Raw genomic sequence first — 26,904 nt, forward strand, 5'->3', positions numbered from 1 at the left:
CAGCCAGGCCGACTGTCGGTCTCTCCTTCGTCAGTGATCACGACCAGAACTCAAGAACGGGACATGCTAGGGACGTTTCTTGATTGCGTAGAAGTACAGGACGAATGCTACTTGATGCGTGTGCGCTCCGGCCGCGTCACTTTCGAAAGACCGAACGAGCGCTTTCGTTGGCCAAGGATGCTCCAAAGAGGCTCGAGCGTACAGGGGCCGCTTTCGCAGGAGATGTTCCAGTCGGCTTGCTCGGACCGCCTTCCACGGCCACTCCAGTCGCTTTCTCCGCTTTTTCTTTGCCATCGTCTGCCTCCTTGCTGGCAAAGGGGGAGATGGGGTCATTGACCATCTTGTGTCGGACCAGCTCCAACGACATCTTGGCGTCCTCCAACGACGAGTGACCCAGACTGGTGCCGTTCTGGATGATCTTGCCCAGGAATCTCGCGGTGAGATCGCGCAAAGAAGTGCGGAAGGGAAAGCCGCGTGCATGCGGATACAGCATGACCGTGTCGACCACCTTGTGGTGGACCAGCCTGATAGCTCGCAGATCGTTCTCCAGTCCATGGCCGACGAGGATAGTGTCGACGCCCACAAAGCGCGCCATCATCTTGCGCACCTCATCGAGGGTGAAGATGGCCTTCTGCTCGTACTCTTCCGGGGTGATGCCCGAGAAGCGTGTATTGTAGTCGACAATGTCGGTCCGTGTGCGTACGATCTCGTCGAGGACCATCCCTCCTTCTTCGTCCACCAGGGTTAACCTCGTCAACGTCAGTCCCGCCGTAGTGTAGCTCAACTCGCAATCGACTGCGACCATATCGAGTGGAGCCATTGTGCCGACTTCGTCCTTGATCGATTCGATCAGCTCCTGCGTCGTGATGAAGGCCTCTCTGCGATGCAGGTCGAGCCCGGCCGTCTCCTTGAAGACGTGCGGACCGAAACAGCAGCTGTCATCGCCGAGAGCGCTGCTGCCCACTTGTTTGCTGCAGCAAGTCCACATATGCACGCGCCCTTTGACGCCTGGTAGCTTGTCAAAGCGTCGCCTTCCCCAATGGTAGCCACATTCCTTCGGGTTCTGCGGGATCCTTCCCGTGCCCGATTCATTCATCTCGCCGCCCACCGTAAATCTTTTGCCGCAGCGCTCGCATTCCTTGACCTCGCCTGTTGCGTCTGGTTTGCTGCTACCCTCGTCTTGCCAATCTGGTGGGATGACTGCAGTGTACTCGTACTTCTCCAGCTGGTCCACCGGACAGACGAAGCCGGCCTTCTCGAGTCTTGCGCGGTCGAGCTTGCCTGATCTTCTTTCTTGCACTGCCTTTCTCTTGGCGTCCACCTGCGAAACGGTCCCGATCTCGGTGCAGTTTGCGACTAGCATGTCGATGATGCGGTCGTGCAGGCCAGAGTCGCCCCGATGTGCCTGAGCCTCGTTGGCTGCAGCAGTGGCAGCTGCCTCGAGCGCCTCTCTGTCTCTCCTCTTGATACCGACAAGCAACGTGATGCAGCTGTTCTTGTAGGAGTGTTTGTCGACTTTGGCAAAGTGCTCGGCTTCTTGCGCGAGCGCGTGGTCATGACAAAGCTTCTGCCCGCACCCAGCGACGATGGGATCAGAGCTCTTCAAAAAGGGCTCGTAGGTCGAAACGAAGCCGTCGTAGAAGGCTTTGAGGCCGTTCTGTCGTGCGGACAGTGGGATCTTGGAAGACGAAGGGTGGTCCTTGAAACCGATCTTGGGCGGCTGCGCACCGACCAGCGACCAGTCGTTGCTGCTGCTTGCAGCTTTGGATGTGGAAGCGGCGCTCGCTGAGGATGACGACGGCGAAGCTTTGACGGCGGAGTAAGCGTTTTTGGCTTTCTTGAGGGGAGGCGGAGACGCCGCAGTGCTGCTGGTGGCACTTGCCTTTGCTGCGGAAGTTGAGGTGCTCTGAGCGGGAGCCGCTCGCTTCAGACCGCTCGACAAGGACTGAGAAGTGCCCGTGATGCTAGTACGAGTAGGCGCTTCGCCTTGAATACCAGCTCGGGTGCTGAGCGCTGTCGTTGATGTCGGGGTGGTGTTTGGAGGGACTGGTTTGTGTGAGAAGGGGCAGAGCGTTCTGGTGGACTCGCACTCGCCCTTTGCGTGGTCAGGGCATGGCAGCTTGGCCAGCAAGCCCAGCGGCTTGAACATGTTCAATGGTCCACGCTGCTCTTGGTGGATTCAGTCGTCGACGGAAGACGAGAAGAAGAAAGGAGAGCATGCACGACAAAGTGGAGGGACATGTGCAGTGCAGCTCAAACACAAAAAAATGTGCTTCCAGGCAAGCAGAAATTGTGAATGTGAGAAGATCCCCCTTTCTACTGTCACACTGTCACACAAGTTCATCATTCGCAAAGGTCATGCTACATCATACGAAGGCAAGCAAGATAGCATTGATAGCAAGCCGGTCACAGATCTAAGCCCTAGCGCGCATCTCAATGTTGAAAGTCGTCCAAAGAGCTTGGACGATGGTCATGCCGAACATCCACTTGCCCGTAGCTGGCTGCCACTTCTGCTTGTATGTCTTGCCCATGGGACAGCCCTCGGGGGCCTGTTCGCCCTCCTTCACCTTGATTGTCCTTGCTGGCATCCGCTCGTATCCGTAGTCTTCTCCTGACGCGGTCGTCCTCACACCGGGCAAGTCTCGCTCAACGCTCCCTGCCATCTCGCGAAGATCCAGCACCTTGCCTCCAAACACATTGAGCATCAGACAGCAGCTTCCGGATCCGATCAGACTCTGCACCACATTCGAGCTGTACTGTCGATTGCGCTTGCGCGATTCGGCGCGACGGACGCAGACGGCCTCGGCAAAGTCGCGGTCCGTCATGTCGTCCTTCAACTTGCCGTGCTTGAGGTGGGCGGGGAACCAGCGGTCGATCATGTCCTGGTGGGGGCGCGTCATGGCGGTGCGATCCTGCTTCCAGTCGGCGAGGAAGTAGTCAGGACGCAACAGACTTGCATCGTGTTCGATGATGTTGGCGATGCCGATCGACTCGAGGTCAAAGACGTGACCGCGATCGCTGAACGTGGAGAAGAGCGGAGAGTAGAGCTGCAGTGCCATGGTGGGTGCGATGTTGAAAGCTCGAGAGATGGCCACCACCATCTTGGAGGCAGCCACCTTGCGACCGGATTGGTGGATCAGGCCATGGGTCGCGAGCACGTTGAGACCTGGACAAGGGCATCTGCTGTCCTCGTCTTTCGCAGGGTACGGCTCGGTCCACTCGCCCTTGTGTCCGATTCCCTCCCAGGTGGCCCAGTCACGGATCCAGTCGTTCTTAGGCTTTCGGCAGTACAGCTCGTGATGCAGCCTCTGGTCTTCCTTGTAGTTCGTGAGAAGGTTGTAGAGGTGGATCAGGCGGCAGAAGATGTGCGTCAGCGGCCACTGCGCAAACGGAGGAGGACTGGTAGGCGAGAAAGCAGGAGGCACGCAGTTCTCAGGAAGCGGTTTGATGATCTTGAGCTTGATGAGAAGGCGGTGTACCAGATTGAAGCCCGTCAGCCAGAAGTCGACCAGGAAGATGAAGACGAGCGCAATGTTGACCGTCAGCTGAGGACGGTTCTGCTGCATGAGTTGAGCGGTGAGGCGGATCATGGACGAGTTGGACTTGTGCATGTGATGCGCCTCATCGCGCTGGCCCTTGGCCATCGCCTTCGTCCTTGCCGGAGACATTGTCAAGTGAGTGGGGTGGGGATGATAGAGAAGGGGAGCCTACGACGAAGCGCGGCCGGTAGTATATGTATTCACATCTGTCTGGGCAGCCGACACAGCAGCCGTTCTGTCAGCAAATGTGTGAAACAAGCGCTCTTGTCGGTGCACGCCAGGAGGAAGACCAATGAATGCTAACGCCGGATGTGCCTCAAAGAGTCTCTGGTCACTGTACTGCATTCGTCGAAACAAGCTTGATGCTAGAGCCAACGAACAACGAGGAATTGCACGAGCGCAGGCTGGATTGCAGCCCCGACGCGCGGGCAAGACAGAAGGTGGGGACAAGGTCGCGAAACCCTGCTTTGGACCCTGACCAAGCGAGACTCGTTCCTGCGCCAGCTGAATGCGAACCACGAGGTCCTTGTAGCTGCGCTTTTTGTGCGGCCTTCCATCGCTATACCAAACAGCTGGGCAAGGGAGCCAAGACTCAGAGCACGAGGGATGAATTACAGAACGGCACAAAGGGGCCAATTTGGTGTCTGCCATTCGGGGAGAGCGCGCCGAGAAGCTTCCCGTGGTCACGGTATGGTACGTAGCGAGGTTGAATGATTCAATCTCAGCTCGATAACTTCTAGAAATGCTCGGACGCTCTTGATCCATCCAGTCGTGGCACTCGCGCACTCTACTCGCGACTGCGGCGAGCAGCGACACATCTCAAAGCCTGTGTTTGATAATGCTTGAGGTTGTTGCAATGATACTGGAACAAGTGCAGCCGAATGAGATCGATGATACTGGCGGTTGAGATGGTGGACAGCGACTTGGCCGGAAAGGAACGTAAAAATGACGGAGATGCTCTGTGTTTCTCCCCGGCATGCAGCTCGTATGCAACGCGGGACCTCAAGTCTTGTTTTTGTGGCTTCTTTCGACCGTCGTCCGCTCTCCCTGTCAAGCCTCGCAACAGCCTGGCTGGAGACGTCCCCTTACCCGCTCGCTCAACGGCGCGTAAAGTGGCAGAGTGGAAGCGCTCGGCTATGTTCTCGTTGGCATTGAGCTGGAACAGGACGAAGGCTCGACGTTCGACCCTCTTTGCCCCACATCGCCTCAATGCAGCAATGCTTGCCTATTCGAAGAAAGCTGCATGACTGCAAATGGGTCCGCTGCAAGGAGCTGTGACATGCTTGACGATGGGCGCTTGCTGAGCTCTTTCGACCCTCGCGTATGGACGCAGATCGCTCCGATTGACCAGAGGCACTGCTTCGATTCGCCCATCGATCGGGGCTGCCAAAGACGTCGCAGCGAAGCATACAAGCGTGACTGCCAAAAAGGTGAGTCGGACTGGAGTGACCTGCTTGAACATGGTGAAGGTGATGTGATGTGATGTGTGTGAGGCACTAGAAGCGGTAAGCCAGTGACAAAGGCTTGCTGAGCGTAACAAAGGACAGGCGAGGCCTCGACCTCTTATCCCTGTCATTCGTAGCCTGCCCTCCGCTTTGCAGAGTCATGAGCAGCAAATGAGGCCCACACGCTGCTTCATTACTGTATCTCAGAGCCACTGGCCACCGACAGTCCGTCAGGTGAGAGACAACTTCATTTGATGATGTGGCTCGATAAATTGTGGGTCTGATCACATGCCAAGCCGTACAACACCTGCGCCAATACAGCCCACGCCAAAGACGACCAAAGTCGCGCCCCACAATGGCCTCGCTTTGACCCCACTCGGTAATGGAGAGCGGCGGAAGGTGCCCATGCGATAGGCTTCCACAAATGAGTAAGCGCCGAGGCCTGACATGGCAGCAAAGCCTGTCAATCGACAGGCGAGGCAGTCAGATCCCGGTATGCGTTGAGTTGCCGCCGTGGTCGGAGTCTCGAGCATCGAGCGAACGCGGTACTATGAAGCGACAACAAGAGGAAGGGAAAGAGGGCAAACCCCGGTCAACACAGCCGTTCTCATATCAAGCTGGAGCATCATCCGTCTCAAGCGGTGCGAGAGCGGGTCAATCGAGGTCCAAGCCAGGCCCGAGGAGCGACATTGCGCGGTGTTCGTGCAACATACTCGCGTCGACGAGCTCTCTGCGCTGCAGAGGACTCGCAATCCGAGCTGGACCGTATGTCACTCCACGTTTGGCCCGATGCCGACCCGTTCTCGCTTGCGGGAAGCTTGCGATTTTAGACAGCTTTGTATTGGATCGCCCGACTGTAGCACAGGTAGGCGGATGCTGACGGTCGATGCTTCGGACCGTATCTAGACTCTGCGCACCTTGTCCTCGAGCTTCTTGGCCTCAGCCTTGGCCGAGTCGAGAGCCTGCTGGCCCTTCTGTTCCGCCTTTTCAACCACGCGAGCGCTCTTGTCCTGCGCCTTGTCGAGACCTTCGGAAGCTTGCGTCTTGGCAGCAGAGAAGGCTTCACCCGCCTTTTGTTGGATCTTTTCGAAAGTAGTCTGGGGTGCCGAGCTGGTGGCCGAAACCGAGGTGGTGGAAGAGGATGGAACGACGCGGACGCCTGGCACGGCGACAGGGTTGAACGAGCGCTCGCAATCAGTGTATGCGGAACCAAGACCGAAGCCGGTGCCGAGCCATACTGGGAAGGCTCGTCCTGTTGACGGCGTGAGAAGTATGGAGGAATAGGGTGAGCAAAGGACTCAGTCGGTTTTCGAGGCGTCGCGCTACACTTACGTCGGAAGAGGAGGACAGAAAGGACGACACCGGCAGAGAATCCGATACCGGTCTTGACTACTGCATTGCTGATGCAAAGGTCAGTCTGTCGACATCGCAGAAGTAGGCGCGAAGTAGAGGAAACGTCAGCTCGTCTGTGCTTCTATTGTTCGTAGTTCGTGAACCGCTGCGGGCTCACCTTCTGCGAGATGATGTCCTCGGACGACACCTTGGTGCTGGACGCGGAGGCCTTTTGTGACGCCATTGTTGCTGCCTACGACGTTTGTTAGAAGCGATTGGTGGTGGATCAAGAAGAGACTGAAGTGGATGAGCCGTGCGGTGTCGAGACCAATCTCAGTTCTTCCAGCGACTCTTTCCGAAAAGCAGCGCAGCGCCGCGCCCGACTGCGATCAGCCCAGCCAACTAGCCAGCCAAAACCTCCACTCGATTGTCGGCCGACACGATGACACGCGTCGGATTTTCGCATCCATTCAGGCTGTTAAAGTCCTTTTCTCGCTGCTCGCTGTCCAACTCGGCATTGGTGTCTTGGCTCGACCGAGCTGGGACCGGACATGCAAAGCCCCTCGAACATCGGTCAATTCCGAGCTGACGAGCAGGACAGATGGCTGTCTCGGTAGGGGCTCGGTCGCCATCTTGAGCATGTGCAGCGCAGGCCCCCGCAGGTCCTCCTCCCTCGGCAACAAACAGCCTCAAGATTGTGGGGCCGGATCAAAGCTTGCCGTTGCTTGCGCACGGCCTTGATAACCGAATACATATACCTTGCAACAAGAACCACCATCGCCCCACACTTTTCGCTGACTACATCACTTCCATCACAACAGCCCGCCGCTACGACATTGAGCGAAATGTCGGCGAAAGACGCGCGCACTTTCTGGTTCCGCGATGCTGTTGTCTATCAGATCTGGCCTGCATCGTACAAAGACAGCAACAACGATGGGATCGGGGACATCCAGGGAATCATCTCGACGCTCGACTATGTCAAGAGCCTCGGCGTGAACACGATCTGGCTGTCGCCCATGTATGACTCGCCTCAGGTCGATATGGGCTACGATATCTCGGACTATCAAAACGTGTATCCGCCATACGGCACGCTTCAGGATATGGAAGAGCTGATTCGCGAATGTCTCGCGCGTGGCATCAAGCTGATCCTAGACCTCGTCATCAATCATACTTCCGACCAGCACGCTTGGTTTCAGGAATCGAAGAAGAACAAGGACAATCCGAAAAGGGACTGGTACATCTGGCGTCCTGCCAAGTACGATGCAGAGACGGGCGAACGCATCCCACCGAACAACTGGAGGGGTGCACTGAACCAGTCTGCTTGGACGTGGGACGAGGCAACACAAGAGTACTACCTGCACTTGTTCACGCCGCAGCAACCGGATCTGAACTGGACCAACGACGAGTGCAGACGCACTCTGTACACCGACACGATCGAATTCTGGCTCAAGAAGGGAATCAATGGGTTCCGCGTTGACACGGTCAACCTGTACAGCAAGCCGATGGACTTCCCTGATGCTCCCATCACGGATCCGGATGCCAAGTGGCAGATCGGCGACAGTGTCTTCTGCAACGGACCAAGAATGCACGAGTATCTGCAAGAGATGGGTGCCATCTTTGCCAAATACGACGCAATGACGGTCGGCGAGCTTCCTGCAACGCCAAACGTCGAGGATGTGATCCGCTATATCTCAGCAGAACGCAGCGAGCTGAGCGAGATCTTCCAGTTTGACATCTCGATCCTGGGACGAAGCGCGGCCGACTTCTATGCAACACACCCTTACACGCTGAAAGAGCTGAAAGAGGTGGTCGAGAGGTGGCAACGCTTTGTCGAGGGAACGGATGCTTGGCCGACGGTGTTCCTGGAGAATCACGATCTGCCGAGAGCGATCAGCAAGTACGCTTCGGACAAGCCCGAGCACATCGCAGCAAGCGGCAAGATGCTTGCGCTCATGGAGACCGGGCTGACAGGAACGCTGTACCTGTATCAAGGACAGGAGATCGGCATGACAAATGTGCCGACGACGTGGAGTCACGAGGAGTACAAGGATGTGATTGCCATCAACTACTATCGGGATGCAGCGACACGCTCAAGCAACGATCCGACCGTTCTGAAGAAGACGCTTGAAGACATCAACAGGCAGGGGAGAGACAATGCCCGCACGCCGATGCAGTGGACCGCGGCTTCCAATGGTGGATTCAGCACGGATGCGAGCACGGTGCCATGGATGAGAGCCAACGACAATTATACGAGCATCAACGTGGCTGCCCAGGAGGACGATGAGGAATCGGTGCTAGCATTCTACCGCAAGGCACTAGCGGTGAGAAAGCAGTATGCCTCGTTGCTGGGCAGGGGCGAGTTCAGGCTGTTGGAAAGGGACGATCAACAAGTGTTCAAATATGTCAAGATTGCAGAAGGCGGGAAGGACGGTGATGCTGGAGCGAGGGCTTTCGCTGTGCTCAACTTTTCCGACATGCCTCAAGAGTATCAAGTGCCAGAAGAAGCGGGGGGCAGCAAAGCCAGGGTGCTTCTCGGCTCGCTAGAGGACGGGCAGCCAGGCAAGCTGCGAGCGTGGGAAGGGAGGATGTACGTCTACGAGCCTTAGAAGTCTCTCTCGTGGCAGAACGCAGGAACGACATCGCGTGCTTTGGCTCATCGCGCGCGACCGGTCAAGCATGTCAAACTGAACTTCCGAGATTTCTTCTCAAGCGGTGGCGGCAATTCCACCTGTCAAAAAATCGTTTTCTTCTTGACGAAAATCACGTCAAAAAATCAATTTGGAAGCCAGCCCGTCGGCCAACTTCCCGATGGTCCCGCCGCCGCTCTTTTCGCCGTTTCGGGTTTGGCTTTTGGCTCTGCCGATTCCTGAGCCATCCTTTGTCAACCTCTTTTCTTGGGTTGTTCACACGCCGCTTGCCTCTGTGGCATCGAGCCAATCGTAGTCAGCCGTGTTGATGCGCAGCAATGTTTGACAGCCTCGCCCTGCAGGATCTCGCATCAATCGAGCACGCCATCGACCTGAGCGTTGACGAAAGTCGATCCCACCACCCTTTTTTTCCGTTTGCTGCCATCAAACCTTAGCATGTGTGACGGAGAGCCACATGGCTAAAGCGATGGCACCTCGCACCAAGACTATTTATCAACGCCTTCCTGAACTCTCCCCTCTTCGCACGACCACCATCTAGCCCGCTGAGATCCCACACGCTCTGAGAGCTGTCCTCAACATGTCGAACAGCATCGACAACCCAAGTCACGACATTGTTGTCGACCAGACTCCTGCTGCTCGACCGCAAATGGCCGCCAACTTCTCCGATATCTCCACCAAGACGGACAAGCATGACGGCGATTCGTCGCTCTCAAAGATCGAGTCCAAGACTACTGCTACCGACTACGGCTCGGCCCACCCGCCCATTTCCGATGCCGCTCTCCAGCAAGTCCGTTTGCGCCGTGCATTGGGCGAGCGCACCATCCAGATGATCGCTCTTGCAGGCACCATCGGCACTGGTCTCTTTCTCGGTTCAGGCAGGGCACTCGCAAAGGCCGGTCCTCTTTCCATCCTCATCTCGTACTCGATCGTCGGCGCCATCGTATACCTCACCATGATCGCCCTGGGTGAGATGTCGACCCTCATTCCAGCTTCGGGTGCCTTCGGTGTCTTCAGCACCCGATTCGTCGACCCGGCATTCGGCTTCTCGGTCAATCTCAACTACGCCATCAACGATGCCGTCAGCGTGGCTGGCGACTTGACCGCTTGCCAGATTCTCCTTCAGTTCTGGGTCTCGAACGATGTCTTCCCCGGCTGGGCTCTCTCGCTCATCTTCCTCACTTTCCTCATCTCGGTCAACGTCATCTCGGTTCGTGGCTACGCCGAGCTCGAGTATCTCCTCTCGCTCCTCAAGATCTGCACCATCATTATCTTCATCATCTGCGGTATCATCGTTAACGCTGGTGTCAACGACACCAACTCGTACCTCGGTTTCAAGTACTGGACCATCGGTGACGCTCCCTTCGTCAACGGCTTCCCCGGCTGGGTCTCGTCCTTTGTCACCGCTGCATTCGCCTTTGGCGGTGTCGAGTCGCTCACCGTCACCGCTGGAGAGACGCGCAATCCCGCCAAGACCATCCCCAAGACCATTCGCAATGTCTTCTGGCGTATCATCATCTTTTATGTCCTCGCCCTCTTCATCATCGGTATCGACATCCCCTACAACACCCCTGGTCTCAAGACCAAGAATGCCGCCACTTCGCCTTTCACGCTTGTTTTCCAGCAGCTCGGCTCGAACGTGGCCGCTAGCTTTATGAATGCCGTCGTCATGACTTCAGCTCTCTCCGCAGGTAACCACGCTCTCTACGCAGGAACTCGTGTGCTCTACGGTATGGCTGTCAATGGTCAGGCGCCCAAGATCTTCGCCACCGTGTCCAAGAGCAGCCGTGTTCCGTGGGTCGCCCTCGCCTGCATTGCCAGCGTTTCTGGTCTCTGCTTCGGCTCCAGCTATATCGGCGCCGGTGACCTCTGGAACTGGCTCCAGAACCTCGTCGGTGTCAGCAATCAGGTCGCCTGGGCCTCCATTGGCTTCTCCTCAATTCGCTTCCACAAGGCCATCAAGAAGCAAGGCAAGGAGTCGCTGCTCGTCTACAAGAACTGGACCCAGCCTTGGGGCCCCTACGTCGTCGTCATTGGCTCTGTGCTCATGATCCTCGTCCAGGGCTGGACCGCCTTCACGCCCTTCAGCGTCTCCGACTTCTTCTCGTACTATATCGAGATCGGATTCTTCGCAGTCGCCTATCTCGGATGGAAGCTGTGGAACAAGACCAAGATGGTGCCCATCGAGGAGATGGATCTCTACACCGACACGTTGCAGTACGAGAAGGACCTCAGGAGGAAGCGCCGCGACCTCATCAAGGAGGGCGCTGGCGACAAGCTGCCCGTGCTGCTCGAAGACGAAGAAGAGCAGGAGGAGGAAGAACGAGAGGAGGCGCACCAGGAGGAGGTGCAAGTCGACAAGAAGCAAAAGTACAAGGCCATCGCTGGCAGGGCTTCTCAGTACCTCTGCTTCTAAGTTACACTCGAAACGACGGGCTCACTTGACTTCGTTCTAAAATTTTGTACATTGAGGGTGGCCTACATCTACTCTATGAACAGCAACATCGTAATGGGATATTCGCACGCTTCACTTGCTTCCAAAGAACGTTCCAGGCTGGTTCCACCTCTTCTGTGCCTCTTCGCCGCTCTCGAGATCCGGCAGCTGAGAAGTGGCCCCGTCCGAGACTGGGTCGACCTTCGAGTCAGTGCCAGCATTCGACGAGACGTCGTCGTCCACCGCCGCTGGCACCTCGTCCTCCATCTCTGCTGGCAGCACAGCGTTGAGCAGGATGGCAAGCACACTGGAGATCAAGTACGGCTCCTCGACGATCAACACGATCGCCTGAATCAAGCCCTTGAGGCCGGCGTTCGACCCCTTGTACGTGAAAAAGTACGAGAACCAGCTGGGCACGGTCAAGCTGGCCAGTCCGAGACTCATGCCCGCGGTAGCAATGAAGCGTGCTCGTCGATCCCATTTGGCGTACGCCATGATGCGGATACCTGCTACGGCGACCGAGCCAAACAGGAAGGTGGTGAATCCGCCGAGGACGCTCGATGGCATGGCGACAAAGAGCGACGAGAACTTGCCGATGACGCCCATGAGGAAGAGGATTGCAGCGCATACGAAACCTGCGGTACGAGACGCGTTGCGCGTGAGCGAGATGACACCGGAGTTCTGCGAGAACGTAGTGAGAGGCGGAACCATGGCGAGACCAGCGAGCGTGGCAGAGATCGAGTCGGCCAGCATACCGCCCTGAATGCGCGACTCGAACTCGGTACCGTCCATCGGCAGGCGGGACGCATCGCACGAAGCAGTCACGTTACCCACCGTCTCGGCGACAATGACGATGTACGCTGCGAGCAGCGGCAGGATCAGCTCCGGCTTGATGCTCAGCGGGTAGGTCTTGGTCCACAGGAACGAACCCGTAGGAGCTTTGGCGATGGTGGCAGAGTTAAAGTAGCCAGTGGCTGCTGCGACGATCATGCCCACCACGAGACCGACAAAGACCGATGCGGACTTGAGGAACGGACTGCCGAAGATCTCGCACAGGATGATGGTGGCGAACGAGACGAAGCCGAGTCCGATGAGAGGGGCTGAGCCCCAGTACTGAGTTCGGCTGCCGATGGTGCACTTGATAGCATGGTTGGTGGCGCAAGGACCAGAGCCGCCGGCCCAGTTCGTGATGCCCGACTTGACGAGCGAGGCACCGATGAGGGTCAACATCATACCAACGATGAGGGGAGGGAAGAGCTTGCGGATAGCCTTGGGAGGGATGAACGCCATAAAGATGGCAATGATACCACACAAGCAGCACGTGCCCAAGAACGCACCAATGCCCTGTGGACAAGGCAGCTTGACTCCGTTGGCGCCCACGGGGCAGTAGCCATTGGCATAGCTCTGGCTGAAGAAGGAAAGTGCGATCGAGATGGTTGCGAAACTAGCGCCGGTGACGCTGACAATACCGGTGCCGAGGTAGTACTTTGTCTTGAAGAGACGGCTGCGAGAGACTTGCAGAGCTGTGCCGAACGCACACCAGATCAGGGTGGAAGCGATGAGGAACTGCGTGTCGCTCTGTCCCAGGTTGGCGCCTGCACTACCGCCGATGAGGAGAGGAGGAGTCACCACACCACCAACCATGGCCAATGAATGCTGTAGCCCCAAAACGATAGCAAGGAAGATTGGCAGCTTTGCGTCGACCGAGTAGAAGGGCAGGCTGTTTGCTGAGGGCTTGCAGACGAAAGGAATCGTTGGCGTGAACAGGGCGACGTAATTGTGGTCCCCAAACCATGCTTTCTTGGTGCCGAGCGCTCGAACTCCTCGTTTTACCTTGCCGATGAGGGAACGAGAAGGCGAGGCGGGAAGGGAGGCGAGGCTGCCCTCCTCGACCGTGATCGAAGGCTTGTTCTCCATTGTCGGTCGGACTCAGGCCGTAAGCGGAGCGAGAAAAGATGTTGCGGTGTGGTTGGAGGGTGGAGAATGCATTTCTTCTTCTTCAAGAAGTCGTTTGTTATATACATCGATGGGCTTTGTTTCTATCAGGTTGATAGCTATAGCTATCGGCGGTAAGATAGAGGAGCATGTAGGTGCGTGTAGCCACATGGTCGGCTGCATGTCTCGCTTGTCGGCTACAGTAGCGAGATTGTGCGGCTCGCACGAGCGTGCCTGACAGTCTTCGTGTACATTAGCGCGGAGGAGCGTGTCGCTGGTGTCCCCGCAATGGACAGCCTCGGAGAAGACCGAGAGCGCCTTGCGCTATGCTCGTGCTCGACGAGGCCTTTTGTATAATCTCGAATGTCTTTCGCTGTGATACAGTGCAAGCATGCCAGGCAGACCATAGTGCTAGCGGAGCGAGGGGCCATTGTGGTCCCTTCCTTATCAGCGGAGGAGCCACGAGACCGAGAGGTCGAGACCACGCTGATGGAGAGGGCCTTGCAGCTGAACACCTCGGTAGAACCTCGAAGATTGCCAAGACTCGCGGCTATCTGTGAAATGAAATGGCGCGGGAGCCTGTCAGAATTTGCCCTGCTGATAAGCGCCCGCAGGTTGAGAGGCCACATGGCAAACTCGGCCGTGCCTGACAGGAACCGCGTTATCTTTGCCGCTCAAGGGTCCGCGCCCGCGGTATTTCCTGCAACGGCCGGGTTTGCGCTCCTTCCGAGCCTCGGGTCCGCGAGTGAGTACGACAGCTGCTCCCCCACGCTGAGGAAGCAGACGATGCATATCGCGCCTTTGGAGGTGCGAGAGAACTCGGCCGTGCCGCTCGGCCATGTCCGTCTGCGGTGAGAGCTCACTAAAACTTAGCTGTCACGCACGGGTCAGGCATGAGTCGTTCGACAAAGTTCATTCATCATTAAAGCAGGGATGACTGCTCGACGCTGTCGGCTACAGCTCGATGTGAAGGGGGGTCTGAGGCGTGGGCGCAGCACCCATGCGATGGTCCTCGACGTGCGTCAGGTGTACTAGCTTTTGCCAATCAGGCAATGGCTCGCAGGTCCTGACCCGAGAATTGCCGACTTGCTGCCTTTGACAGCCCGTTGCTGCGAAGATCGTCGAAGGATATGTCAGCTTTCAGAGCCCATCCTGATCCAAAGCTGAGTGAAGGAATAAACTCACGGCACGGAGCAGTCTCGTTGAACTGGTGCTTGAAAAGCTGGTCAGTCTCGTCCGTCAGAACGTTTCCAAGCCTGCAAGATAAAACATGTGATCGCCGTCAGAAACGTGAGAGACGGTATCATGGTTAACATCGCCACTTACATCAAGGTAGCATGGCCAAATGAATAGCTCTTCTCAAGCACCAGATTAGAAGGGATGTAGATCTGGTTGCGACCGTCTGTAATGCGAAGAAGAACTCGTCAGCGATGGCAAGCTTGGTCGTCGCGGCCTTCTGCTTCTTGACTTACTCTCGGCGATAGTCCTGACGCTGGTTCCATAAATGACCTCTTTGAAGCCGGACCATCGAATGGCGCTGAGGCACATCGTGCACGGCTCGGCGTTTGTGTACAAGCTAAAGTCTTTCCATGCTGCCAGAATCTGTTGCGGCGAGAGGCCCTTCTTTTGCAGAACGTTCGTGCAGTGCTGAATGGCTGTGATCTCACCATGCTGTGTTGGATCACCTGTTGATCCGACACGATTCGCAATCGCGCAGATGAGCTCGTTCGCGGTTGTATTGACGATGGCGGTTCCGAATGGCGCCTGTGGGCAGGGGTGAGACACTGGTGGGTAGTAGATCGCAGAGTTGGCGAGGCGCATCCAGTGATCGCGATCCGCAGCAGGAACAGAATTGATCGAGAGTCCGGAATGAAATTCGGGATGAATGTCCTCCCTGCAGCCCGCTGCTTGTGTGGCCGCGAGCAAAGCAAGCGCAAATGTCGTGACGAGCATCTTGAATTTGCAGAGGCTGGTCATGGTGGTGGTCATGAAGCTCGTTCTCTTCAGGAAGACTTTAAGGAGCAGAGGACCTGATCCTGCCCGTTTCGGAACAGAGATTGACCTCCGGAGATCGACGACGAAGACGCAGCCGTAGCAAAGCTGGAAGGTCGGACGACTACAGCTAGCAACTGGACCCTGAACGCACAGCGTAGTCTTGACGAGAAGTTTGACGTGCATATGCGCGTCTTCTGAAGATAACGGCGCCGCGGGAAGTCCGCGCCTGGCAAGCCTTGATTTATCCATTGATATGTTGACGATTGCTTCGGACCTCACACAACAATTTGACGCCGCACTGGAAGCATGGAGTCGTGTATCACACTCTCGGATATCGCCGACCGCCTCAGCGTCTCATCACTCTGCTGTAACGTACGTCTGTGAGGCGAGCGAGCCAGCCAGCCAGGAGGATATAAATCGGCCCCCGGGTAACCAGCGTAGACCCGTCTCCCATCAAGTCCTCGACACAACCAAAGTCAACAAGACCAAGCTCAAGACATTCATCATGACGATCGCTTTTGAGACCGACGACCAGACCTCGGTGCCCTGCATCTCGCTGCACGACTTTGAGCAGCGTCGAGCCGAGATTATCGACGAGCTTATGGATGCAAGCACCCGCATCGGCTTCTTGTAAGTGTACCTTCCAGTCGTCTTCCCGTCAATAGGCAGCACGCTGATCAGTTTCATCTTGTACTAATCAGCACGCTCTGCAACCATGGAATTCCGGCGGAGCAGATTCGGGACGCTTTCGCACTCTCGCAGGAGTTCTTCGCTCTTCCAGACGACGTGAAAGCTAAGACGCCGCTCAATGGCAAAAACATGGGCTGGGAGAAGGGAGCTCAGATCCGACCTTCCACCGGCACTGCTGATCAAAAGGAGTCGATGCAGCTGCAGTTTGCTCGTATGGAGGGCATCTGGCCATCTGACGAGGACCTTGCTGGCTTCCGCAAGCGAGCTGAAGCCTTCATGGCTGCAGTCCAACAGCTCAGCGTCAAGGTCATGGAATGCTTTGCCGAAGGCCTTGGTCTGCCGCTTTCGACATTCACAGAGGGTACAGTTGATCCGGGTGTCGGTGACTCTCAGTCGACTCTCCGTCTGCTGCACTACCACAGCGTGGAAGGCAAAGAGTTCGGCGACAAGTTCTGGCGAGCAGGCAGCCATGCCGACTTTGACGTGCTCACCATGCTTTTTCAACGCGACGGAGAGGGTGGCCTGGAGGTTTGCCCGGGCCGAGAGGTAGTAGGCGATTTCGGCCACGGCAACGTCTGGAAGAATGTCGAAGCGAGGAGCGACAGGATCGTATGCAATATCGGAGACCAGCTGATGAGATGGTCTGACGACCGGCTCAAGTCCACATTTCACAGGGTCAGGCTACCAAAGCAAGGCGAACCAAGGGGCCCGCGATACTCGATCGCCTTCTTCAACCAGGCACGCAGCGACATTGTGATTCAAGGGCCTGGCAAGAAATACCCGCCTATCACGGGCGCCGAGTTCATCAAACAGGCCCTGGAAAGGAACAAACTTGGCATCGCCGCAGGCAGCTTGCCTACTGCCCCATCAAAAAAGGGGGAGTTGGCCGCAGCCTCTGCTTCCGCTTCCGTGGCCGTCAACTGAGCGATCAGCTGCTACGTAGCCTTGAATGTTCTGTCTTTCTCTGATTCGGTAGTGGCATTTTGATTGCAGATTCTCCTTGTGTGAAAGTGCGTGACGACAGGCAAGCTAGCAGTTTCACCAATCGTCGTCAGATCCCTCTTCGTCAGAGTCACCCATGTTCTCCTTGCGCTGACTGAGAGCCGCAGCAAGAGCACTGGCGAGATCGCCATCACCTCCACCGGCGTCAGGCGAGTCGGCACCCGATGCAACAGCGGCAGCTCCGGCACCAACAGCAGCACCAGCAACACCGCCAGCGACCGCAGCCCTGCCTGGCGCAGGAGGGGCAGAGGCATCCGTCCGTTTGAGATTGTGCACGCTCTTACCTTGAATGGATGCAAGCAGCGCATTGCGGCCATCCTGAGGTGGCGGCAGAGGCGCCGAACTGCCTGCGGGAGGGGGCGGGGGAGGGGGAGGTGGGCCACCACTACCACCCATAGGCGGTGGAGGTGGCGGAGGCGGAGGGGCGGCGCCGCCTGCTGCGGGCCGCATGGGCGGAGGCGGTGGGGGCGGTGGTGCGCTGGATCCAGCTGGAGCGCGCGAGGGTGGCGGAGGGGGCGGAGGTGGAACAGCTGCAGCTCCCGCACCTGAGCGAGGAGGCGGTGGTGGTGGTGGCGGGGCAACTGATGATGCCGAGGCGGTGGACGCTGTAGCAGCGTGGCGGGACCGGGGTGCGGGAGGAGGGGGCGGCGCCTTGCGCTTGCTGGTCGGGGCGGGAGGCGGGACTTTCTTTGCTTTTGGAGCCGCAGGAGCGGCTGGCTTGGCAGCAGCGCCTGGACCGCCTCGCTTGCCGACAAAGTCTTTGATGAAGCTCTCGTTCTGACGAATGTCCTTTTCGCTGATTCCGAGACTGCCGAGCTGCTCCAAGAGCGCTTGCCAAGTTGGGTCGACGTTCTCCGAGCTGAAGCCGTGCTCCGCCGAGAAGCCCATGTGAGCTACATGCTTGAAGCCTGAGGGCGCGCCGATCATCGACTTGTCGATCTTTCCACTCGAGCTGGCCTTCTTCTTCTTGGAACTGGAAGAGCTAGATTTGGATTTGGCATACTTGGAGCGATTGTTAACTTTCTTGAAGAGGTCGCTCGCCTCGCTCTCGTCTGCAAAGGAGAAGCCGATCAAGCACTCATCGCCTTCGAATGAGTGGAAGAAGGTGCGGTCTTGGTTGTACTGAAAGCCCTCGTAAAACTCGTGCTCCCAGATGACGCCGCGGGTGCCTTTGAGATCGACCACCTTGAAGTAAAAGGTGGCTTTGACGAGGTCACGAACAAAGACGATGGCACCCTCAACACCTGCGTAACTCCATTGTGATGGAGCTGGATGAGCGGCATAGACGCGACCGACGGTAGCCATGATGATCTTGTTGCTGGAAGAAGGGATGGCCGACTTGACCTTGGACTTGTCCGAAGACGAGATGGTGGACGAGGAGGGCATGGCTCACGAATGGCGGTAGTGCTTCTCTCCCGTCCAGCGAGCGATGACGATGTAGGTGGTGAGGGGGATCAGCAGAGGTAGAAAGAAGATGCAGCTGTAGGGAAAGCGAAGATAGATGGGACCTTTCGATGCTCCGTCGGAGTCCGCTGGAATGAAGAGCGGGATCACGCCGATGAACAAGAGCAGCAGGCTGAACGAGACCAGGATAGAGCTGTCCCGCAAGAGTGTTCTTGGGTCGTCAGATGTGATATCGGCGACCCGCGTCGGATTGATCGAGAAAGAGTGTTGCCTTGTTCGTTGCTTGTCCTTTGTGTCCATTCGTTGGGATCTCTCCAGCCAGGTGGAGGTGAGCAGAAACGTCGTGTGCGGAAGCTCTCTCCTACGCTACGCTTGAGCCGCGAGCGAATAAGGCAAGCCGGCAAGGACGCTGTTCTCTGTAGATCGTGGATGGAAAGCAAGGTGATCTGGAGAGTGCCGAGCAGATGGTGGAAGGATGGTAGAAATGCCGGCGACTGCATCAATTCGATGCGTGTGCGTTCAAAGCTTGGGCCATCCTGCACTGCCTTTCTCGATTGCATCACACTACTCTGCCAGACTGAGCCCTTTTTCTGCGGTAAATCGGGATAAATCTCAAGAGTGTCTGTGTGGAGTTGTCGGCTCACACCTCTGAGGAGTAACAAATCGCAAGCATCAGAATCACACTCAGATCATCACCACTGCCTTCACCACCACACTCTCATCGACCATCATCCCGACCGTTCCGCATCGACGCTTCATTGCGCAAGCTCCCTCTCACCGATCGTCCCCAGGCGACTTCTCGAGACCCTCATTGCTGCGACTGTTTTCTCTCGACGTTCTCGATCAGATTCGCACTTCCATCTCGTCACAAGTGGTTTCGCTCCGAGCATTTCAGAAGCCATGTCGCTCCCCAAACGCATTATCAAGGTGAGTAGCATCATTATCGATACATCACCAAGGCCTCTTGACGCTGAATTATGTTCCTTCGACAACAATTTGGCCGTATGCAACACGTATTGATTGCCTTCGCCCAAACTCCCTGCAGGAGACCGAGAGGCTTATCGCCGATCCAGCGCCTGGTATCAGCGCGACGCCCCACGAAGACAACTTGAGGTACTTTGACGTCGTCATTTCGGGTCCGTCGCAGAGCCCTTTCGAAGGCGGTGTCTTCCGTCTCGAGCTCTTCCTTCCCGAGGAGTACCCCATGTCGGCGCCAAAGGTCCGCTTCCTCACCAAGATCTACCACCCAAACATCGACAAGCTTGGCCGCATCTGTCTGGACATCCTCAAGGACAAGTGGTCTCCTGCTCTTCAAATTCGCACCGTCTTGCTCTCAGTCCAGGCGTTGCTGTCCGCACCAAACCCGGACGATCCGCTTGCTAACGACGTGGCTGAGCACTACAAGAAGGACGAGAAAGGGTAAGTCGCTCCTTTACACGCTGCCTCCAGCGAGAATCGTTCAAGAGCAGCCAGCTGACATTGAAGTTCGCTCCTGAATTGTATTTCGCTTGCAGAGCCATCGAGGTCAGCAGACAGTGGACAGCGTTGTATGCCAAATGATCTGCTTCATTCAAAGTCATGTGATTGAGCGATCACCTACAGCATCAGTGGGCAAGCAAAGACAATTCTACGTTACCGAGCCATAACAGTCCGACTGAGCGTGCCCATTGAGCCTGCCTGCTTCATCAGGTTTGGATCATGCTGACGATATCCTCGAACTTGGTTCGCGAGATCTGCAAACCGCCGCTTCCCTCCATCTCGGGCACGATCGGGTCCTCGTCCGTGCCGTCCAGCATCTCGCGTGCGGGATCATTCGCATCGTTCTCCAACAAGGGCAGCCGAATCGAGCCCCCGTTTCGCGCCTTCCTGCTTTCGTAGAACGCAATCCACATCAGAGGTGCCGCGAACAGTACCGACTGCACCGAGTGATTAATCCTGGCGTAGGTTTCGTGCGACACCACCCACTCGAGGGGCGCAATCACAAAGGCTTCCAGCAGGTTGAAAGGTGGCAGGTAGACGAACTGGTCAGGCGCCCTGACCATGGAAACTACCTTCTGGCAGAAGAAAGCTGCGTACACCTCGTCTGCTGAGTCGACCACGTCGCTGTACGCCGTGCCGAAGAAGGCGATCAGGATGTTGAGCAGGATCACCGCAGTGACAAAGCAGTACGCGTAGTACAGGATGTGCCCATACGGATAGCCGAATGCGTCCTCGCTCGTCAGATCAAAGTCGGCGCCGCCCAACACGGACTGTGTTAGCAAGTCTACGATCTTGACCACAACATTGTCGACTCGAGACTCGTCGGCGGCATCAAGCGCCAAAAAGGCGTGACCAAAGCCGACCATGACCAAAGCCAGCAGCGTGAAGAAGATGGCACTCTCCTTGAACATGCGAAGGATGATGACCGTCAATGTGCCAAAGTAGACGAATCCGTCGAACACCTTGAGGAGCTGCACCCAGATGAGCGGAGCCACGCAGGCCAAGAACTGGAACGCTCGCAGCTCGTACGACTCTGCCCTCTTGCCGTGAGCCACAAAGCTGGCCACGCGGAAGCAGAAGGAGACCAGCAGCAATCCATCGGTGAAAGCGTCGATGATGGTCCAGAACTCGATGGCGCCCACTCCACCCATCTTGAACACGCGCGTTGCGTCCTCGAAGAGGTAGCCCGCCGCCATGACCCAAAGGATGCCTTCGAACAGATCGAACTCCTTGAGCGTCCTCGTTTGCACAGTGAAGATGGCGAGGAAGAAGATCCACAGGATGATGTTGGTGATGTACGAGTATTTGGGCACGCCCAGGCGCGAAGGGTGGAAGTGCGACAAGAATGCGCCGTCTTCCTTTCTGTCGTAAGGGACAAAGTAGGTGTAGCCTTGCGGAGAATACCTCTGTACGAGGGACCCGTCCCAGATGGCTTGCGTAGCCCTTCTTGCCTCGATCGATGCTAGCACTGGCACGCAGTTCTGATCGATGGCCGCTTCCAGCGCTGAAGTCGGGATGGCGACGTCGCCATCGCTCTCGTAGCGTCGGAACTTCTTCGTCAGGCACATGTGGTAGCTTCCTGCGCTTTTCGAGCCTTTCTCGTAGGTGCTTCTCTCGATGTGTGCGACGAGACGTTGAACCAAGACTTCGCAAGCCACCATTCTTTTTCGGTTGAGACCATGATCCAGCGGCTGTTTCTCAGCATCCCGTTCGAATGATTTGCGTGCCTCCATCAGCGCGTACGGTACAGCATCTCCGAAGTCGCCTCCGAGCTCGTGAAATGCTGAGACAACCTTGACATCGATCAAGCCCTCCGAGCTTGTGATTCGTTCCTCGTCGATGTCGCGATCAATGAGTCGCGTAACCAGCGACCTGGTTCGGCGGATTAGGGCCGAGATGATGGCAGGATGCACGTCAAGTGCGGCGTCCAGCTGCCGCAGAGGCTCGTGAGAATCTGTTGATGCCATCATGCACGAGCGAATGCTCTCTCGCTGCGCTGCAGTCGTAGTAGGCTCGGTGGATGATGGACGCTGTAAGTCGACAGAATGTGTGGTTGGTATCGCTGATTGATCGTTGCACAGACCAAATCGGATCTTCGGAAAGTCACATGCCTCACTTGGTAGACCCTTTCTCGCTTTCTTCTTCTTGACCTTTTTTTCCGGGTGGAGGCTCGTTGGGATCACCCGACTTGGCTCGGCCTTCTCGACCGATGCAGTTTGCCCACGCTGCCTTAAGCACAAGCGTCTCGTTAGCATGGTTTAGACTTGGCGCCTAAGCTATAGCGTGGCTTCGGCAATCCATGGTACGCTCTTGTCTGTCTAGAGTGCAGCAGGCGCACTGTGAGTCTGCTCGTGAACGTACAAGCGCAACTAACTTATGGCAAAATGTGTCGAGCGTGGAGGCTCCTCGTGCAAGTCCGCGTCTTCAACCCCAGATCCGAGCGGTCTGGAGCCGTTTCTAAGACCACAGAAGGGTGGCCCCTTGCCTTCTCTTCGCATTGGTGCTCGTGGGGGTCGTCGTTACTATGCACCCGTGTCGACGAGGCTGATGTTGTTCTGACGAGCAACGTGCCGCCGAGCTACCCTCTCGAGCTGCACGATCTGAGCAAAGCAATCAATCGGATGACGGACTGCAAATGAACAACATGCTGGCTGCTCTCGACTGATCACAGAGCTCATTGCTCGCCAAATGACCGAAAAAAGCACGAATCTCGACACAAGTCACAGCCAAATGTTGCTGGCCACATTTGGCATCGCCGAATTTTATGACGATGTTTTCCTTTGTAGCAAAGCGTACAGTCATTAGGCTCCGCTCTGAACGAAATATTCGTTGACAAAATGACCGAAACGGTGAAAATTCGAGGCTGTTTGCGCAAACAATAATCCAGTCAACGTCAACTTTTTCTGACTTGACTCTTGTCTGTGAACAAAATGATGCATAACTTATCCTGAAAAGACCAAGGCATTTTTTTCCGACGCTCCAACAAAATCGAGAGAGCTGGCGAGAGCAACTCGACGAAAGCAACCGGCCCCCTACCAAAAACATGATTGCTGCCCTTCAATCCGACTTCAGTTGATAACTTGCCCAACGGCGCGTCAAGTCATCACTGAATCGGCGAAGACACATAGATTCTTAGAACTCGATGACAAAAAATATCACAATCTGGACTCTCACGGCATTGCCCTCCTAATCTGAGCCAAATGACTGCTGAAGTATCGCATCGACCTGGATAGTTGAGTGCAAGCATGGTTGTTGCATTGAGCGGTATAACACCCGAGCTCCGGCCAATCAGCGAGCATACCCCACACCGTCACTGATAAGGCTTGATAGATAAGGAAGGCGCACCCGAGACATTCATGGCGGGAAGAACTCGGCTGAGAAAGCGATACCCGCTTCTTCACCATCATCACCAACAACACCACCATCCCAGTCTCGTGGATCAACTGCCTCGGGATCGTCGAGAAGGCGGAACGAACATCTCTGCGCCTGCCGCGCAAGTTCAAGCAAGACAGGTCTGCAGCGGCAGTCTCACGGTCCGGCAGCGCTGCCTTGTCGAGCAGGCGATGCAGGATGATGACAACGGCAAGCTCCATCGCCGACGAGTCCGAGCCAGCTCTCGTTCCGTACAAGAGGAGCCAGCGTCCATCCTGGTCTTGCACTGAATGCGCCCGTCGCAAGATACGATGTGACAAGAAGGTGCCATGCCAGTCATGCGTCAAGCGCGGCAGGGCCGAGCATTGTCGGCTCGAAGGATCCTCGTACGATCTAGCAGGCCCATCTTCTCAGAGGATCGACGCAGCCTCTGATCAGCAGATCGCCGAGACGGAGTCGATTGACGCGAGCTCAGTGCCATCTGCACCTCGTCGACGGCCCTCGTCTGTCTTCGGCGTCCAAGCAAGCTCGAGTCAGCCAGCCCAGGATGGAACGGACATCTTCCTGCGGGGCCTTTCAAGATTGCAGATGCAGCTGGACCGGATCGAGCAGCGCCTCGAACAGTCAGCGAAACAGGACGAGTCCATTGAAGACGTCAAGGCTAGACTCAATGACGTTGAGGACGTTATCTCTGTCCTAGGTGAGAGTCGCGCAAGCTGGGCAGGAAGCGAGCGTGCCTCGACCGCCAACGCTGGCAATGGCGAGACACCTCGGACCGATGCGGCAAAAAGCCCGCCAAGGGTCAGAATCAATCCTCATGCAGCGTCTGTACAGACCAGGCAGCCGAACAGCAATGTCGCAGCAGCGCGGCCACAAGGGCGCAACGCGGAACTTGCCTCCACCGATGCAGCCACAACCCTCGAGTTTCTCACGCTCGGCAAGGACAGGAGACGCGATGTGGACTTCGATATCAGTTCCTCAGACAGCGAAACGGAGCAAGAAGGGCAGGACAGGCACGGAGTTCGAGGGGGTCGGCGAGGCCAAGGCTCGATCCCCGGCTCCAAAGCCTCAGTGTCGATCGATTCCGCGGCAGTTGGCTCAAGTGATGTCTCTGCGGAAGGAGGATCTCGTATGCTGAAACACCTACGACGCGGGCTTCCAACTCGCGTGGTCTCTCGCATAGAGCGCCTGCTCGGATCGCATCCCGAAGATCTGCCGCCAGCCAACCTGCTGGCGAGGCCTGCTTCTAAACCTGTCACGGATGGTGTCAAAGCTGCGTCGCTCTCCCCTTCTGCCATCCGCCGGATTGTCAAAGTCGCCCAAGAGATTGGCGCCTGGCAGCACTGCTGTGTCCACTTTCCTACCTTCGAAAGGGAGGTTGAAGCGTTCGTGGCGATCGCGGTCCCGGAGAACGGCAACACCGAGTACGAAGGGTATCGCGCGATCGATCCTGCGTGGCTGTCCCTCTTTTACGTCATATCCAGCATCGCCATCCATCAAATGTCGGAAGAGGAGGGTGCTTTTTGCGGTCTCGAGGCGGAAGCAGAGCGCATGCGGATTGCTTCTACCCTTCTTCACGCAGCAATGGACTCACTCTCGCTGGCCGACTACCTGGTCAAGCCCTCAGTCTACTGCTGTCAGACCATTGCGATCCTCTGTGTCGCAGGCCACAACATCTGTGGCAGCGATCTGCTCACATCGCTCCTTGCGATCGGCATCAAGACCGCTCAGACGCTCGGCCTACACGCGCTGGGTCGCACCGCCAGATTCCTGGAAGCGTGTGCAGTCCAGCGCGATCAGGTGCTGCATCGTGCCGGCGTCCGCTCCAACAACGCAGGCTCCTGCCGTCTCCCTGACGAGTCGCCGAGGCAATTTGCGATCTGGAAGAAGCGCATCATCGATCTCGAAGTTGGCAAACGGGTCTGGTGGGCCTTCACACAACAGGACTACTTTGCCATCCCGTTCAGCGGATGCTTCTCCATCGTAGAGGGCCAGTATGACACTCCGTTGCCGCACAACTGCTCAGACGAAGATCTGGAAGAAGGCCGTCTGATCAACCGCGAGGTCAATGTGCTCACCGTCGCCTCCAAGCAGCGTTTCACCTGTCATGTCGCAAAGATTGTGTGCGACTTCTTCGAGGACCTCAACAAGACGCGCGAGACGCCTTCCTTGTCGCTAGTCCAGCATCATGAGGATCGTTTGCGCTTCGTCACGGATCGCTTCAAGGCTTGCCTCGTTCCGACACAGTCGGCATCCACACAAAGCACTCACGCGGCCCTGCCGAGCTTCACTACGGTGTTGCAACACTACCTCTTCATCTCGGTGCAGCACAAGATCCTAGTGATGCATCGCGCTTTCCTGTCTCGGGATGTATCGGCCGAAGAGCGGGCACTGTCGCACAGCGCGTCCATCGAGACGGCTCGAGGCGTTCTGCACGAGCTCGAGCGCGGACTTGGGCTCAATGTTGATGGGGATGACAGCACTCAGCTTGATCTGCAGTCGCGAGTCCACGGCGGAGCGCTGTGGACCATCCCCTACCACTCTGTCGCCGCTGTCACTATCCTGGCGCTGGACATGTTCCAGCCAGCCTCTCATCCAACGGAAAGAGCCAAGCGAAGACAAGAAGTGAAGCGCGCACTCGAAGCAATAGGCCGTTTCACTCGCAAGAGTGCCATCGCTCGTCGGGGCTGTCAATTGCTGTCAGACCTCCTGGCAGAAGGCGAACGCTACGATCGACGACCTGCACAGCCCCGAAAACGCAAGGCAGCGGACGGAGTGGATTCGGTTCTCAAACGTATCCGGCTGCCCGAGGACGAAGACGAGCCGCAACAGAACCAGCAGACCTCGACCCCGAATCAGACCCGTGGCCAGAACACTCAGAGTGAACCTGCTCTGGAGGCCAGCTGGTTCTCGCACTTCAATCATAATTCTGTGCGCTCGGACGTATCCTCTGCTGTGTTGGACGGCACCTCGCCAGACTCTGAACGCTTTGGTCTGCTGCCCACTGCTTCGTTCGGCTATGGGTCGACCAACTTCAATCCACTTGCCGGCAATTCAACGTCTCGCGCTGCAAATGTCGCCTCGTTTCAGCTTGGAGAAGCGGCCAACTCGCTTTCGAGCATGTTCATGTCATACAATAATGACCCGAGCGCGGTATCAACGCATGACACCAGCCCCGCTGGCACATCACGCTATGGCATTCAGGAAGCGGGAGAAGCAACACGAAACGGAACGACGTGGAAGGACGACTTTGGCACGCCTCTCAGCAGCGAAAATGCGACTTCAACACTGGCTTGGCCAACAGCTCAGCCAAGCATGTCAATGGAAGGCGTGCAAGCGGGCAGCATCGCGGGCATGAATCTCAACATGCCGCAGCAACAGCTGGCTCAGATTCTGCCGGCGCTCGAGTCCATGCCAGACGTGTGGAAACTGTTTGATGGCACGTTGGGCCAGAGTTTGGTTGCATTCGAAGAGAGCGGGTTCTGATGACGCCTGACAATGACAGCAATACAATCGTCTTTGTGACCAGGCTCCTGCAGTGTGGAGATTTGCGCACTCTCGGTCTGAATGATGTCGAGAGAGCGGGGGAGAGAGCGGGGGAGACGACGATCACGATCTGATTGGATCAAGTC

At 56.7% G+C, this 26,904-nt stretch overlaps 12 protein-coding genes across 12 annotated transcripts; 5 read left to right on the top strand and 7 right to left on the bottom strand.

The window, feature by feature from the left end:
• Positions 1-136: 136 nt before the first annotated feature.
• On the bottom strand, positions 137-2,149 carry PSEUBRA_003669 (Exonuclease, RNase T/DNA polymerase III; the record flags this gene model as incomplete). Its single annotated transcript, XM_016436761.1, has 1 exon — positions 137-2,149. One exon carries the CDS (start codon positions 2,147-2,149, stop codon positions 137-139), a length of 2,013 nt encoding a protein of 670 aa, XP_016291864.1.
• A 265-nt stretch (positions 2,150-2,414) lies between these two features.
• Positions 2,415-3,668, bottom strand: PSEUBRA_003670 (Chloroperoxidase; the record flags this gene model as incomplete). The annotated part of the gene is made up of 1 exon (XM_016436763.2): positions 2,415-3,668. The coding sequence occupies one exon, from the start codon at positions 3,666-3,668 to the stop codon at positions 2,415-2,417; it is 1,254 nt and encodes a 417-aa protein (XP_016291865.2).
• A 1,600-nt stretch (positions 3,669-5,268) lies between these two features.
• Positions 5,269-6,560, bottom strand: PSEUBRA_003671 (Protein of unknown function DUF543; the record flags this gene model as incomplete). The annotated part of the gene is made up of 4 exons (XM_016436762.1): positions 5,269-5,532; positions 5,902-6,236; positions 6,317-6,401; positions 6,495-6,560. 4 exons carry the CDS (start codon positions 6,558-6,560, stop codon positions 5,269-5,271), a joined length of 750 nt encoding a protein of 249 aa, XP_016291866.1.
• A 601-nt stretch (positions 6,561-7,161) lies between these two features.
• On the top strand, positions 7,162-8,922 carry PSEUBRA_003672 (Glycosyl hydrolase, family 13, catalytic domain protein; the record flags this gene model as incomplete). The annotated part of the gene is made up of 1 exon (XM_016436745.1): positions 7,162-8,922. The coding sequence occupies one exon, from the start codon at positions 7,162-7,164 to the stop codon at positions 8,920-8,922; it is 1,761 nt and encodes a 586-aa protein (XP_016291867.1).
• Positions 8,923-9,541: 619 nt separating this feature from the next.
• PSEUBRA_003673 (Amino acid permease/ SLC12A domain protein) lies at positions 9,542-11,377 on the top strand (the record flags this gene model as incomplete). The annotated part of the gene is made up of 1 exon (XM_016436739.1): positions 9,542-11,377. The coding sequence occupies one exon, from the start codon at positions 9,542-9,544 to the stop codon at positions 11,375-11,377; it is 1,836 nt and encodes a 611-aa protein (XP_016291868.1).
• A 111-nt stretch (positions 11,378-11,488) lies between these two features.
• Positions 11,489-13,312, bottom strand: PSEUBRA_003674 (Xanthine/uracil/vitamin C permease; the record flags this gene model as incomplete). The annotated part of the gene is made up of 1 exon (XM_016436755.1): positions 11,489-13,312. One exon carries the CDS (start codon positions 13,310-13,312, stop codon positions 11,489-11,491), a length of 1,824 nt encoding a protein of 607 aa, XP_016291869.1.
• Positions 13,313-14,284: 972 nt separating this feature from the next.
• PSEUBRA_003675 (CMP/dCMP deaminase, zinc-binding) lies at positions 14,285-15,283 on the bottom strand (the record flags this gene model as incomplete). Its single annotated transcript, XM_016436764.2, has 4 exons — positions 14,285-14,439; positions 14,516-14,586; positions 14,657-14,732; positions 14,803-15,283. The coding sequence occupies 4 exons, from the start codon at positions 15,281-15,283 to the stop codon at positions 14,285-14,287; spliced, it is 783 nt and encodes a 260-aa protein (XP_016291870.2).
• Positions 15,284-15,830: 547 nt separating this feature from the next.
• Positions 15,831-16,939, top strand: PSEUBRA_003676 (Non-hem dioxygenase N-terminal domain protein; the record flags this gene model as incomplete). Its single annotated transcript, XM_016436744.1, has 2 exons — positions 15,831-15,955; positions 16,027-16,939. The coding sequence occupies 2 exons, from the start codon at positions 15,831-15,833 to the stop codon at positions 16,937-16,939; spliced, it is 1,038 nt and encodes a 345-aa protein (XP_016291871.1).
• Positions 16,940-17,053: 114 nt separating this feature from the next.
• PSEUBRA_003677 (WH1/EVH1) lies at positions 17,054-18,403 on the bottom strand (the record flags this gene model as incomplete). The annotated part of the gene is made up of 1 exon (XM_059465123.1): positions 17,054-18,403. One exon carries the CDS (start codon positions 18,401-18,403, stop codon positions 17,054-17,056), a length of 1,350 nt encoding a protein of 449 aa, XP_059320597.1.
• A 918-nt stretch (positions 18,404-19,321) lies between these two features.
• On the top strand, positions 19,322-19,981 carry PSEUBRA_003678 (Ubiquitin-conjugating enzyme, E2; the record flags this gene model as incomplete). The annotated part of the gene is made up of 3 exons (XM_016436748.2): positions 19,322-19,348; positions 19,467-19,840; positions 19,936-19,981. 3 exons carry the CDS (start codon positions 19,322-19,324, stop codon positions 19,979-19,981), a joined length of 447 nt encoding a protein of 148 aa, XP_016291873.2.
• A 125-nt stretch (positions 19,982-20,106) lies between these two features.
• Positions 20,107-21,870, bottom strand: PSEUBRA_003679 (uncharacterized protein; the record flags this gene model as incomplete). The annotated part of the gene is made up of 1 exon (XM_016436759.2): positions 20,107-21,870. The coding sequence occupies one exon, from the start codon at positions 21,868-21,870 to the stop codon at positions 20,107-20,109; it is 1,764 nt and encodes a 587-aa protein (XP_016291874.2).
• Positions 21,871-24,403: 2,533 nt separating this feature from the next.
• Positions 24,404-26,758, top strand: PSEUBRA_003680 (uncharacterized protein; the record flags this gene model as incomplete). Its single annotated transcript, XM_016436749.2, has 1 exon — positions 24,404-26,758. One exon carries the CDS (start codon positions 24,404-24,406, stop codon positions 26,756-26,758), a length of 2,355 nt encoding a protein of 784 aa, XP_016291875.2.
• Between the last annotated feature and the right edge of the window lie 146 nt (positions 26,759-26,904).

This window comes from Kalmanozyma brasiliensis (assembly GCF_000497045.1).
Source record: "Kalmanozyma brasiliensis GHG001 unplaced genomic scaffold PSEUBRA_SCAF24, whole genome shotgun sequence".
NCBI classification, from domain to species: Eukaryota; Fungi; Basidiomycota; class Ustilaginomycetes; order Ustilaginales; genus Kalmanozyma; species Kalmanozyma brasiliensis.